This window comes from Bufo gargarizans, chromosome 4, assembly GCF_014858855.1.
Source record: "Bufo gargarizans isolate SCDJY-AF-19 chromosome 4, ASM1485885v1, whole genome shotgun sequence".
Taxonomy (NCBI): Eukaryota; Metazoa; Chordata; class Amphibia; order Anura; family Bufonidae; genus Bufo; species Bufo gargarizans.
This window is the reverse complement of record NC_058083.1, coordinates 247,234,545-247,248,651: the sequence shown is the minus strand read 5'-3', so window position 1 is coordinate 247,248,651 and position 14,107 is coordinate 247,234,545. Positions and strand designations below refer to the sequence as shown.

The 14,107-nt window shown below is 39.1% G+C and overlaps 1 protein-coding gene across 5 annotated transcripts in view; it reads left to right on the top strand.

Annotated features, from left to right (window-relative positions):
• The window catches only part of COL12A1 (collagen type XII alpha 1 chain), a 165,569-nt gene that overhangs the window by 77,994 nt on the left and 73,468 nt on the right, over positions 1 to 14,107 (top strand). For all 5 annotated transcript variants that reach the window (XM_044288842.1, XM_044288838.1, XM_044288839.1 and 2 more), the window contains 6 exons: positions 319 to 458; positions 802 to 934; positions 1,480 to 1,622; positions 1,711 to 1,843; positions 1,936 to 1,962; positions 2,719 to 2,861. In XM_044288842.1, coding sequence (XP_044144777.1) covers positions 319 to 458; positions 802 to 934; positions 1,480 to 1,622; positions 1,711 to 1,843; positions 1,936 to 1,962; positions 2,719 to 2,861 — 719 coding nt within the window. The remainder of the gene's footprint in view (positions 1 to 318; positions 459 to 801; positions 935 to 1,479; positions 1,623 to 1,710; positions 1,844 to 1,935; positions 1,963 to 2,718; positions 2,862 to 14,107) is intronic.

Here is a 14,107-nt window from a genome sequence, read left to right as displayed (position 1 = left end):
AAATCATATATCTTGTAATGTATGTATGTTTTACTACCTTTCTACAAGTTGTTTCATGGAGTAAATAAAGCATAGCATTGTAGTACTCATTTAAAAGGATATAAGGGTGCTTAGAATAGAGACCTAACTGGTTGTCCACACTGATGATATAATGCTTTTGCTGCATGAGTTAATGTTAAGTTGAACCTTTATTATGAAGCTTAAACCTAGACCACTAGGTGGTAGAGCCCATGATCCAATTACTGCAGTAATATTGATATCTACTGGTACTTTGTTACCCTGTATTCATGTACTCAACATAGCATTGCTTTTCCATAGTGCCAGTTCAAGGTCCTGGAAATGTCAGGCTTAGAGACATCACTCATAGTTCAATGAATGTCTTCTGGGATCCTGCCCCAGGAAATGTCAGAAAATATATAGTGAGGTACAAAACTGAGGAAGACGAAGATTTCAAAGAGGTAATGTACACTTACGTATTTTTCATACTCATTACTATATATACTCTCTAATGTGAATATTTTTCTTGTTGGTAATGAAAATCCATAATAATTTCTGAAACTTAATTGAGGCTCTTATTTGCTTTAATATTTGTTGCAGGATAAAGCATTTTTGCTTTATGTTGCAATTCATTTTTCCAGTTTTTATGGCTTGTATAACTCTATGACGTGCAAAAGAAATTTCTGATCAATTCAACTGTACAGATTTCTGTGATGTTATGCCCTCAATTGTTTGTACGAAGACAAAATATTGTACAGATCTCTGTAGGTGTTTTCATAGTTCTTTATCATTTTCATGTTTTAGGTGGAAGTGGATGGATCAAGAACTAGTACTCCTTTAACTGACCTTTTCTCACAAACGGAATATGATGTCAGTGTTACTGCAATCCTGCAAGATGGATTATCATCTCCTCCACGTGTTACCCGAGGGACCACAGGTGTGTGGAACTCACAGATGCTTGAATGTATGCAGTGCTGTACAAACATGTTAACCCTATACAATTTCTATAACTCTGCACGTCCTACTTTTTGTTTCTTTTGGATATGTCCAATATAGTGTGTATTAACATTAAGTATATGGGGCTATGCTCATTTTTATCTTTGTCTCACAATTCCTGTTACTAGTGAGGGCACTTATAGGGGATCCATGAATGAGGGGGTGTAGGCTAGCACCTTGTTGTCATCAACTTAGCATTTAGAAGACAAGGAGCCTATATAAGGTTCTTGGTCATCCCTCATGCTGCTTGATTATTCTCTGGAAACTCCCAGAAGGAAAAGTACCTAGCTATTCTACTATAAACCATTGTCTTCTATAGACGTACAGTCTAATACACCTTTGCTACTATGAAACTAGTATGAGCAGGGCCTTTTAGGATACATTTCAGATAACTATTATTAGAGAAGCACAATGTATCAGAAATGAGCCTTTTGCTAAAATGATTACCAAAATAACATGATGATCTAAATATTTCAACATGAACAGCTCCAGTCCCAACACCCACCAACCTCAGATTTTCAGAAATAACTACGAACAGTTTTAGAGGCACCTGGAATCATGGTGCCCCGGATGTGGCATTGTACAGGATAAATTGGGCACCAGTTGGACAGCCAGAAAGAAAGAAAGAGGTAAGCATTCACCTTCATAAGAACCTTAAAAGGTGCTTTTACATATGTCTGTCAGTGTAATATATATGGTATAATTATATGATTGCAGACTATACTTGAAGGAGAGAAGGACACTTTAGTATTTGAAGACCTTGATTCTGATACACAATATGAAGTCTCAGTGACTGCTGTTTACCCTGATGAATCTGAAAGTGAAGATCTTATTGGAGTTGAGACAACATGTAAAGTCTTGACATTTTTAAAACACCCTTTTTCTGTGCTGTATCAGGTTTTTATATAATTTATTAATAATGTTTTCCTTTTTTCCTCTTAGTAACAAAAATTCGTATAACAACTCCAAGTGAGTATATGTCTAAACACGACTATTAAATGTGTACTATGATCTGTTTTTATTCCCTTCATAAAACCATTAAAGGGGTTTTCTAGGACCTAAGTATTAATGACCTACACTTATGATAGGTCATCAATATCAGATCAGTGGGGTCCAACACCCAGGGAGGTGGGTGGGGGTCCAACGGCCATTCAGGTCTATGGGGCTGAGCATTTAGTACATTTCTTACTCACTGCACACTGTGATCAAGTGATCAGTGGGAGTGCTGATAGTTGGAACCCCACCCCTAAGGATAAGCCATCAATATTTTTGTCCCAGGAAAACCCTTTAAGTCCTTAAAAGGGTTTTCCAGTTTTATGCAAAGGCATCATCATATAATAAGAAACAATGCAATTTTCTAATACACTTTTTATATCAATTTCAAAACCCAGCTTTCGGTCAGTGAATAGGAACTTTACAATCACTTAAACAAACTATATTTTTCACAACATTTACAACATTTGCAACTACATACATTTTTTTCTATCTTTACGAATATTTATGTTTAAGTCTTTCAGCAGAACAAAAGATTGGGCATGCTGCATTATATCTAACATCAGGCTGCCCCCAGATGTCAATGGCACCTGCTAACATTTGCTTATGTGCCTGATTAGATTTATTGTTAATTATTGCTAATTGTTTATTTATGGTTTATTGCAGCACATATTTTCTTAATATTGTTTGTTCATTTACAATGTAGACCTTATTTCACTCTTATTATACTAGTTCCAAGAAACGGTCCCCGTAACCTGCAAGTGTATAATGCAACCTCCAGTAGCTTGACTGTTAGATGGGACCCAGCCAGTGGCAGAGTGCAACGTTACAGAATATTTTACCAGCCTGCTGTGGGAGATAGCTCTGAACAAACGGTAAGGTAACAAATTACATGCTAAATGATGGCAAGAGCCTATGTGTTACCCCTGTATATATGTGTGTTTTTTTGTTTGTTTTTTTTAGCTTTTAATACTTTTGTACAATGACAGCATATTTCATTGAAAAAGAACAGCATAGGGACAGTGTAAAATATGAATTTTATTGAAGTTTGTGAGTGGGGTGTAACTGTTTGGTGCAAATTATTTTATACTGTGATGTAGGTGCGGGAAAACAACTAGGTTAGGGTGGGTTCACATCTGCGTTTTGGATTCTGTTATGGCTTTCCGTTATAAATGGTTATACCGGAAAATAACGGAATCCATAAGATGGAAGGACTGATCCGTTTTGCTGCCCATAGACTTGTATTATGATGGAATGCAAAATGGAAGCCTTTAAAAGGCATTCCATTTTGCTTTCCGTCTTAATAGAAGTCTATGGGGAAGCATAGCGGATCCATCTGGTTTCCGTTATGTAGAATGGAGAAAAAGGTCCTGTCAACAGGACTTTGTTTTCTGCCTTGTATAACTGGACCCAGACAGATCCATTATGATTCCCATAGACTTCTATTAAGAATTTCTCTAAAGGCTTCCATTTTGACTTCTGTCTTATGGATTCCGTTATTTGCCGTTATAAGCATGGTTAAATTATTTGCCTAATGGGTGATTAGATGGGCAAGCGCCATCTTTTCACCTCTTTTATGAGAAAAGGATCCACAATAAGTGGCAATCAGAGAGCCAGCATGAATTAATGTTACCTCTCCCTCTGGGGTCATATACAATAATTACACAGAGAGAAGAAGAGGCATGTCCCTTTTCTCTGCCTGCAACCTTGCAGTACATCCTTTACTGCCACCCCTTCTCCTCAATGCTGGACTTAAACCACTCTTGGATGAAGGTGAGCTTCTTTAACCTGACTTATCTCAGTCTGTGTAGAAGCTAGAGATATGAGCCAGGTCTTAAAGGGGTTCTGAACTTTGTTTAAAGTGATGATCTATTCTCTGGATAGATCATCAGCATTTGATCGGCAGGGATCTGACACCTGGGACCCCCGCCGATCAGCTGTTGGTCAAGGCAGCGGTGCTCCAGCAGCGCCACGGCCTTCTCACTCATTTCCGCAGGCCCAGTGATGTCACGACTAGTATCACTGGCCTGGGCGGGGCTAAGCTCTGTTCACCTAAATGGAGCTTAGCCCCGCCCAGGCCAGTGATACTAGTTGTAATGTCACTGGGCCTGTGGTAAACAGTGAGAAGGCCACTGTGTTGCTGGAGCGCCGCTGCCTTCTCAAACAGCTGATCGGCGGGGGTCCCGGGTGTCGGACCCCTGCTGATCAAATGCTGATGTTTTATCCACAGGATAGATCATCACTTTAAACAAAGTGCATAACCCCTTTAAAGCTGACAGTCTAAATTTGACATGAACATGATCAAGGTGTTAATGCCTATACAGTCAGAAACAAACACCTGTAGAAAGCAGGATGGGAATAAGATCAATTTTAAAGGCTATTTCTTGCTGTATCCGAGTCTTGATTTAAAGCTTAGATTGGATCAGCTTTAAAACAAAATCTTCCTCATATCTCTAGCTATAAAGACAGCAGCCCCTCCTTCAGCCAGCTACTGATATATTCTGCAGTACTATACAGACATTATCATCACTTACTGTCCCCGGTGGAGCTCAGGATCACAATAACCATAACCCACCAATGCTATTTGCAAACTGTAAATTCTACTGGGCAATAGAAATCTGCAGTGTATGGGATTGTATATGAACCTAAAGGCCTGTATTTAGCTATTCAGCATTTTTTTTAAATATTATATACAGTTGCAAGAAAAAGTATGTGAACCTTTTGGAATGATATGGATTTCTGCACAAATTGGTCATAAAATGTGATCTGATCTTCATCTAAGTCACAACAGTAGACAATCACAGTCTGCTTAAACTAATAACACACAAATAATTAAATGTTACCATGTTTTTATTGAGCACACCATGTAAACATTCACAGTGCAGGTGGAAAAAGTATGTGAACCTGTAGACTAATGATCTCCAAGAGCTAATTGGAGTGAGGTGTCAGCCAACTGGAGTCCAATCAATGAGATGAGATTGAAGGTGTTGGTTACAGCTGCCCTGCCCTATAAAAAACACACACCAGTTCTGGGTTTGCTTTTCACAAGAAGCATTGCCCGATGTGAATGAAGCCTCCCACAAAAGAGCTCTCAGAAGACCTACGATTAAGAATTGTTGACTTGCATAAAGCTGGAAAGAGTTATAAAAGTATCTCCAAAAGCCTTGCTGTTCATCAGTCCACGGTAAGACTAATTGTCTATAAATGGAGAAAGTTCAGCACTGCTGCTACTCTCCCTAGGAGTGGCCATCCTGTAAAGATGACTGCAAGAGCACAGCACAGACTGCTCAATGAGGTGGAGAAGAATCCTAGAGTGTCCGCTAAAGACTTACAAACGTCTCTGGCATATGCTAACATCCCTGCTAACGAATCTACGATACGTAAAACACTAAACAAGAATGGATTTCATGGGAGGATACCACAGAGGAAGCCACTGGTGTCCGAAAAAAACATTGCTGCACGTTTACAGTTTGCACAAGAGCACCTGGATGTTCCACAGCAGTACTGGCAAAATATTCTGTGGACAGATGAAACAAAAGTTGAGTTGTTTGGAAGAAACACACAACACTATGCACACCAACATCAAAACCTCATCCCAACTGTAAAGTATGGTGGTGGGGGCATCATGGTTTGGGGCTGCTTTGCTGCATCAGGGCCTATATGGATTGCTATCATCGAAGGAAAAATGAATTCCCACGTTTTTCAAGACATTTTGCAGGAGAACTTAAGGCCATCTGTCAACCAGCTGAAGCTCAACAGAATATGGATGTTGCAACAGGACAACGACCCAAAGCATAGAAGTAAATCAACAACAGAATGGCATAAACAGAAGAAAATACGCCTTCTGGAGTGGCCCAGTCAGAGTCCCAACCTCAACCCGATTGAGATGGTGTGGCTTGGCCTCAAGAAAGTGATTTACACCAGACATCCCAAGAATATTGCTGAACTGTAAAGAAAAATGGTCAAGAATTACTCCTGACCGTTGTGCACGTCTGATCTGCAACTACAGGAAACGTTTGGTTGAATTTATTGCTGCCAAACGAGGTTCAACCAGTTATTAAATCCAAGGGTTTTTCCACCTGCACTGTGAATGTTTACATGGTGTGTTCAATAAAAACATAATTCTTTGTGTGTTATTAGTTTAAGCAGACTGTGATTGTCTATTGTTGTGACTTAGATGAAGATCAGATCACATTTTATAATCAATTTGTGCAGAAATCTATATCATTCCAAAGCATTCACATACTTTTTCTTGCAACTGTATACCCCCTAAAGGTTTTGTGCTGGCTGTCTTCCTGTTTGTCTATGAACAAGACTTATTTTCATTAGCTTTGTATACTATGCTGTGCCACTGATGATGAATACTAGTATTTCTATGAGGACGATGAATGTTATATCCGAAGAAAAATACTGCAGTATGCATTGGTCACAGGATGGCATGTAATAATATACAGTAATAGTGGCATTTTTAAGAGGAAATCACTTTTCATATTAAATCTTTTAAGCAACATGTATGAAACAAATGCAGGAATACATTATTTTATGCTTCACCATGGACTATCTACGGTTAATATTAAGATATTTTTTTAACCCCAACCCCTGACTATGCAAGCTATTCAGGGAACTGCAGAAAAGCAAACTAAATTAGAAAAAAGCAATCCTTTTATTTATCAGTTAATAGCATAAATGCGTACTTCAAAGCATTTCCAGCTGTTCTATAAAACGCATCTGCTGAAAGTATGAGTAGAAAATGTTTTTTTTTTTTTTTATAAATCAAAGGCATGTTACTGAGCTCAGCTGGCCATACTGGCTTTTTCCCATATTAGCAGCTATGTTTATTCAGGGAGCAGAAAGATACATTTTTATGCCATATAATAATAGCTTTCAGGAGCACAACCAGGGGTTGGTAAAAAAAAATAAGCTCAAAACAGATTTCTACTTTAAAGAAGAGAAAATAGATAAAGAAAAAGCAAAACCCATCGTCTTAAGTCTTTTACATGGCCTGATGTGGCAAGCAATTTTCGAAAAGGAAGCATTCGTCATTGGAGGAGAAAAATGGATTTGCATGCAGCGATCTCCTCCACAGTAAAGGGAGCAGCGATCACTAACGCTATTTGCTGCTGGCAAACAATGATTTAGTAGTCCGCAACAATGATGTATTACCCCATGAACAAGTGTTTTGTTTGTTCATTGGGTAATCAGCGGCACCATTACACATGCAGATTATCACTAACGAACATTCATATGAATGCTTGTTAACGATAATCAGCCTGGTATAATATAGTGTAACTGCAGGGATGGAATGGGAGCTTAAAGTGGCACAGGAAAAAAAAAAAAGTGGCCCCATGTTGTAGGAGGGTCCAAATTGACAGAAGGTGGGGCCAGCAATACTTTTGTGCTTTGTGCAGCACAAAATACTGCCCGAGTAGAATGAAATAGCACATTGCAGCAAAACATACTGCCACGTCCACGGCAGTTTTCAATTGTATTACTATCCTGAGGATGGCAATACAGTTGAATTTAAGAGGAGACCTATGGCTACCTGCCAGGTGCATAAGCACCTGAGGCTCCTAGCATTATTTAATGCTGAGAGTATAAGATAGTTATGTACCGTACCTGGCCATCAGCCATGAGAAGGGCTCATGTGGCCATGCTCTATAGCCAGTCTGCCCCAGTGTTCCTGTAAAATTGCATGTAAACCTTAGGGTAGCAGGCCGGAGGACAAGATGGAAAGATAGTCAGTAATGTAGCCAAGGGTCAGAATTAAACATCAGGTACCAGACTCTCAATACATAGAGAAAGGTGGATTCAATATACAGAATTTAATATTTAATATACAGGAAAAATAAGCTCAAAACAGATTTCTACTTTAAAGAAGAGAAAATAGATAAAGAAAAAGCAAAACCCATTGTCTTAAGTCTTTTACATGGCCCGATGTGGCAAGCAATTTTCGAAAAGGAAGCATTCGTTATTGGAGGAGAAAAATGCATTTACATGCAGCGATCTCCTCCACAGTAAAGGGAGCAGCGATCACTAACGCCATTTGCTGCTGGCAAACAATGATTTAGTAGTCCGCAACAATGATGTATTACCCCATGAACAAGTGTTTCGTTTGTTCATTGGATAATCATCGGCACCTTTACACATGCAGATTATCGCTAACGAACATTCATATGAATGCTTGTTAACGATAATCTGCCTGAACATCGGGTAGTGTAAAGGACCTGAATGAATGAATGAAAGCTAGGTAATATGTTATATGAGGCCATTTTCTTTAGAGAGCTACAATAATGCAGCAAATGGGGTAATTTGCTACTTGAAAAAAACTAGATATTTCACACAGTGGACTCGGATCACATTGGCAAGACTACATTGTTCTGTAGTTGATGACAAACAAATATGCATAGCCTGATATTACATTAGGGATCAGAACCTTTCTACAGCAGACAGCTCCTGTGTACATTGCCAAATACTTTAAGCATTGCCTAAATTTCTATAGTAAAGTTCTTTATAACCATGTGCTGTATAATAAAAATATAAAACATAATAAATAAAAGCTCAGGTTTTCTTTAAAAAGCAACAAAACGAAACAGAAGGCATAGTTACAACTTTCTCACTGATGCTGAGTTACAGTCGGCATGATAGTCCAAAGTTGCAGGTTGTTATTGAAAACAGACAGAAAGGCTGCTGACAGAGATGCTAACATTCTTATTAAATCTCATGATGTCAGACTTGACAGAAGGAAAATCACCAGAGTAACTCCGTGAATTCAGCGACCCGAACAGGATTGTTTTCAGCTCTGCAGCCTGCAGAATTGTGAATGTTGCTTTGGTCAATAATATATGCTGTGACTCAGGATCAAAATATAAAAAGTGTGTGGAAAGTGGGTGATACGCCTTATAGAGTGCGTGTGCTTTCCCACCACTTTACATCTCAAGTTCTGTCCTTGGCACTTCAGTTTGGCCCATTTTTCATGCAGCGGTGGTTTGGCCCACTTTTGCACTATAGTTGTGCAGTCACTCTGTTCACGCCATCTGGCTGACTATGCCACAAAGTTATGCCTCTTATGGTTCGTTTTAGGGTGAATTTGCTCCCCCACCACATTACAAGTGGTATAATATAGTGTAACTGCAGGGATGGACTGGGAGCTTAAAGTGGCACAGGAAAAAAATAATTAAATAACTAAAAGTGGCCCCATGTTGTAGGAGGGTCCAAATTGACAGAAGGTGGGGCCAGCAATACCTTTGTGCTTTGTGCAGCACAAAATACTGCCCCAGTAGAATGAAATAGCACATTGCAGCAAAACATACTGCCACGTCCACGGCAGTTTTCAATTGTATTACTATCCTGAGGATGGCAATACAGTTGAATTTAAGAGGAGACCTATGGCTACCTGCCAGGTGCATAAGCACCTGATGCTTCTAGCATTATTTAATGCTGAGAGTATAAGATAGTTATGTACCGTACCTGGCCATCAGCCATGAGAAGGGCTCATGTGGCCATGCTCTATAGCCAGTCTGCCCCAGTGTTCCTGTAAAATTGCATGTAAACCTTAGGGTAGCAGGCCAGAGGACAAGATGGAAAGATAGTCAGTAATGTAGCCAAGGGTCAGAATTAAACATCAGGTACCAGACTCTCAATACATAGAGAAAGGTGGATTCAATATACAGAATTCAATATTTAATATACAGGAACAAGGCATATGTCAGAAAAAAAGGCCAAATCAGGTGTCAAAATCAGGAAAAATAGCACAAGGAAAAACATCCAGGGCAGTGTATGAAACTGTAATATTATTACACTCCAGAAATACCTCCAGGCCCCTCTTGAACTCTTTTAGTGAGTTTACCATCAAAACCTCCTCTGGCAAAGAGTTTCATAGTCTCACTGCTCTTACTGTAAAGAATCCTCTTCTATGTTGATGGAGGATCCTTATTTGCTCTAGTTGTATTGGATGTCCCCTTGTCACCATCACAGTCCTGGGGATAAATAGATGATGGGAGAGATCTCTGTATTGACCTTTGATTTATTTAAACATAGTTATTAGATCTCCCCTCAGCCATTGTTTTTCTAAACGGAATAACCCTAATTTCGATAATTTCTTTGTGTACTGTAGTCCACCCAATCCAGTTGTTAGTTTAGTTGCCTGCTTTTAAACCCTGTTAGCCTCCACTATGTCTTTCTTGCTCACTAGTGCCCCCAAAATTTACACAATGTTCCATGAACAGACTGATTTGTAAAGTGAAAGACCTAGTTTCCCTTTAATTGCATCTAGGGGTTTTTGATGCATCTCATGGTCTTAATTGCCTTGGTAGCAGCTGCCCAGAAAGTTAAGTTTACTGTCAATACATATGTTCTAAGTGGCTGGAAGAGAATTTAAGAAATTTTTTAACTATCATTTCAAGTATTTAAGCTAATTAAATTGATTGCTGTATTGCCTCTATTACCCGCTGGTAATATACAAAGAGCATCAATGCATATGAGTTGAAAATAATGTTGCCATAAATTGTGGAATGCAGGTCTAATAAAATTTTAAAAGATTTCTGACAGCCCAGAGCAATTTTAAGTGTTTCCTCCCATAAACGTAATGAGAAAGATATGAAACAGTGTAGAATACATCTAATAACAATTTACAATGGTTTGCCTAGAGGTACCTTTACAGCCAGCCAGCTGTTTTTTTTCAAAGTTTATGAAAATGTGTTTGATAACCACACAGCCGGATACTAAAAAATGTTTATAGTAAAATAAAAAAATTACTGACATCAGAATATTTTTCCTGTCTCAGACACATATGTTCTGGGGTCAGTATCTTAGTATAAATCACTGCCTACAGGGACGGTAAAAAATGAGAAATAATAAATCTTTATTCAATAACGTTTTTAAAAAAAAAAGGTTAATCCCTCTCCAGGTATAGAGAGACAGGCAATAGGGATATAACCTGCGTGGGGGTCACAATTAATTTGTATGGCCCCCCCAGAAGTAACATGTGGCTGACTCAACACTGCTTATGGATGTTTGCAGTGATCATAGGGTCATCCGCAGTGATATCCCACAGTTACTGGTAGCAATAGGCTGCACTCATTATTTATTATGAGTAGTCACAGCTAGGTCGCCACCTAAACCATAGTGGCGGCAAAAAACAGTACTGATTTTTAGTCAGGTAAGTAATCGCAGCATTTCACCACCTGACTACCGATATCCAACTGGACACAGCTGCATGCAATTGGTATCTGTAGTTGGATATGCAAGTGAGTCCAGGCTAGGGTGACACAGAGACCGATCAGAATGGTGTCTCTATTTTTTCATACACCACCCCGGTCACCTATGGATCACTTGCTGCCGCTAGAAGTAGAAGCTACCTACATAAACCCAGCCCTCGCTCGACGCGTTTCTGGCTACCCTGTATCGGGCACCTTGTCAGGAGCATGGGCAAAGGGTTGCTGAGTAACTGAGGCTGTCTACTAAGAGAACTGGATGAGGATGCTGCACATGTCATGTAATGAGTGCAGCCTACTGCCACCTTTAACTGTGGGATATCACTGCGGCTGACCTTATGATCACTGCACACATCTATAAGCAGTGTTGAGTCAGCGTGTTACTTCCGGGGGGGGGGGGGGGGCATACAAATTCATTGTGACCCCCACACAAGTTACATCCCTATTGCCTATCTCTCTATACGTGGATAGGGATTAGCCATTTTCTAAAAAAAAAGTTATTGAATAAAGATTTATTATTTTCATTTTTTACCGTCCCAGTTGGCAGTGAATTTTGGTTGAGTAGGCAGGCGGAAACCTACATACCTGTTCATTCTGTGAACTCAGTATCTTAGTATGCCAATAAACCCATAGGAGGGGATGAATTTCTAATGTGGGAGGAAACCAGTATAGCCAGGAGGAAACCCATGCAAAAAGATTGATCACAAAGCTATTTTTATGCTGACTACATACAGTTTTTTACAAAAGAATTGAAAAGAAAAAAGTAAATGAGCACATTTTGGATCATAGAGACAAGCAATGTACTGTACAATGTGAAAAGTTGAAAATGGAACAATAAAATAGCCATAGTTTTGGAGAGAAGGCCAAAGGAAAATAAATCTCCCCCCACATTGTACTGCCTGAGCATCTGGAATCTCACAAGACCAGAGGCAGCAGCAGAATGAAGCGAGATAAATACTTGCTGACTGATCTAAAAATACAGTAAATAAAGAAGTAGATTTTAGGCTGCACATTGGTTTTTTTAACCCCCTAAAATATTTTAGTCCTGTGTTTGCCAGATTAGAGGAATTCAGTTTGTTTAGATAAACTCATAATTTGTGCTTAAAGATGTTGTCTGAGATAATTAAAAATCTCAGGCAACTCCTACAGTCGCATAAAAAACAAACAAAAAAAATAACACAATATACTCACCTGGCTCCTCTGTCCTGTTCTCTGTGGTGCCGGACCAGTACTCCTTCCACTTTTTACAGTTTGTGTCTATAGCTGAGAACAGTCATAGGCTGCAGCAGTAAAATGGTCAATCCAGACATGTCACCACTGTGGTTTGTAAACAAATAACGTTGGGTTTACCGGACCAGCGATATAGAGAACAGCACTGGATAAATGGATGAGTATACCATGATTTTTATTTTTATTTCAAGCAATTGTAGAATTTTAATGATCTTAGACAACCCCCTTAAGGTTTGCAAACTACCAAATATAAAACTAGAGATGAGTTATTTTTATCATTATTCTTATTAAGTTTATTTTTCATCAGGTTAGCCTTTTGCTGCGTTACAGGGTTTTTTCAGGATGTTAAATATTGATGGTCTATTCTCAGTATAGGCCATTAAAATCTGAATAACAGGAGTCTAACCACCCACACCCCCGCCGATCAGCTTTTCTGTCTATTGTGTAGTGCAGTGTTTCCCAACCAGCGTGCCTCCAGCTGTTGCAAAACTACAACTCCCAGCATGCCCAGACAGCCTTTGTGCAGGCATGCTAGGAGTTGTAGTTTTGCAACAGCTGGAGGCACACTGGTTGGGAAACACTGGTGTAGTGGACAGATCTAGTAACTACAGCGCTGCTCCCATTCACTTCAATCGGATCAATGCCCTACCCCACAGATGAGCTGTCTAGGTCTGGCTCTGACTTCCAGCCGATTTGCATGGTTGCTGGTGGTGAATGTCAGACCCCCTCCAAAAAGGTGGCCTTTCCTGAAGATATGCTATCAATAGTAAAACTTTGGAAAACCCCTTTAATGTTTTTTTTTTTTTTTTTTAATGTCCTGCATTATATCAACAGCTCACTCATTTATGTAGGTTCATTATTCACTATACCTGACAACCATGTGAATGTTAATTTCATGTGATGTTTTTGGGCCGATATAGCAGCAATCTTAATAGCTTTGTTATTAGTTTTATAGCAAGTACCAAAACCAAACCAGCAAGACCTTCTGTTACTATGCATGTTTTCCATTTCACAGCTTTTACTTCCACATGGATTTACGCAAGATTGGAGAAAATTATCTCTTTAATCTTGTTTTTGTGGCTGATAATTAGCTTTTTCTTGAAGTTGTTTCCATGTGCCAGTAAAACACATTCTTACTGCTGAATCTGTAAATGCTTGAAGCTATCCAGTACAAGAGAGTGAATATTGGCAATTCTTCAGCACTGTTGCTGTGCTCCTGTCTCGTAGAGACTTCTCTGTAAAACTTAAAAGGTTTGTTTGTGAAGATTCCCCAGCTGCACGGCTGAGAACAGGACAAGACACCTTACTTGGAAGGCTTTTTATAGTTAGTTTTGTTTGATAAATCTGGAAATCTTTAGTCATGGTTATGTTATCGAAGAGCAGCTGTTTTTCTTCTAGAAAAGAGAACAAAAAAACATGATAATTTTTTATTGCTTTTTCCAGCAAAAAGTTAAGTGGTTAGTACTGATGCCTTGTCACACTGAGCTGCTGGATCTAATCTAACCAAGGACAACGCCTGCATTTAGTTTGCATGTTCTACCTGTGAGTCCAAAAACATATTGATAGTTTAACTGGTTTCCTATAAAAATGGTCTGAGACTATAGGAAGAATAGATTGTGAGTGACAGCAGGGGTTAATAGGAATGTACTGCGCATCTACAGAATATATTAGTGCTATAT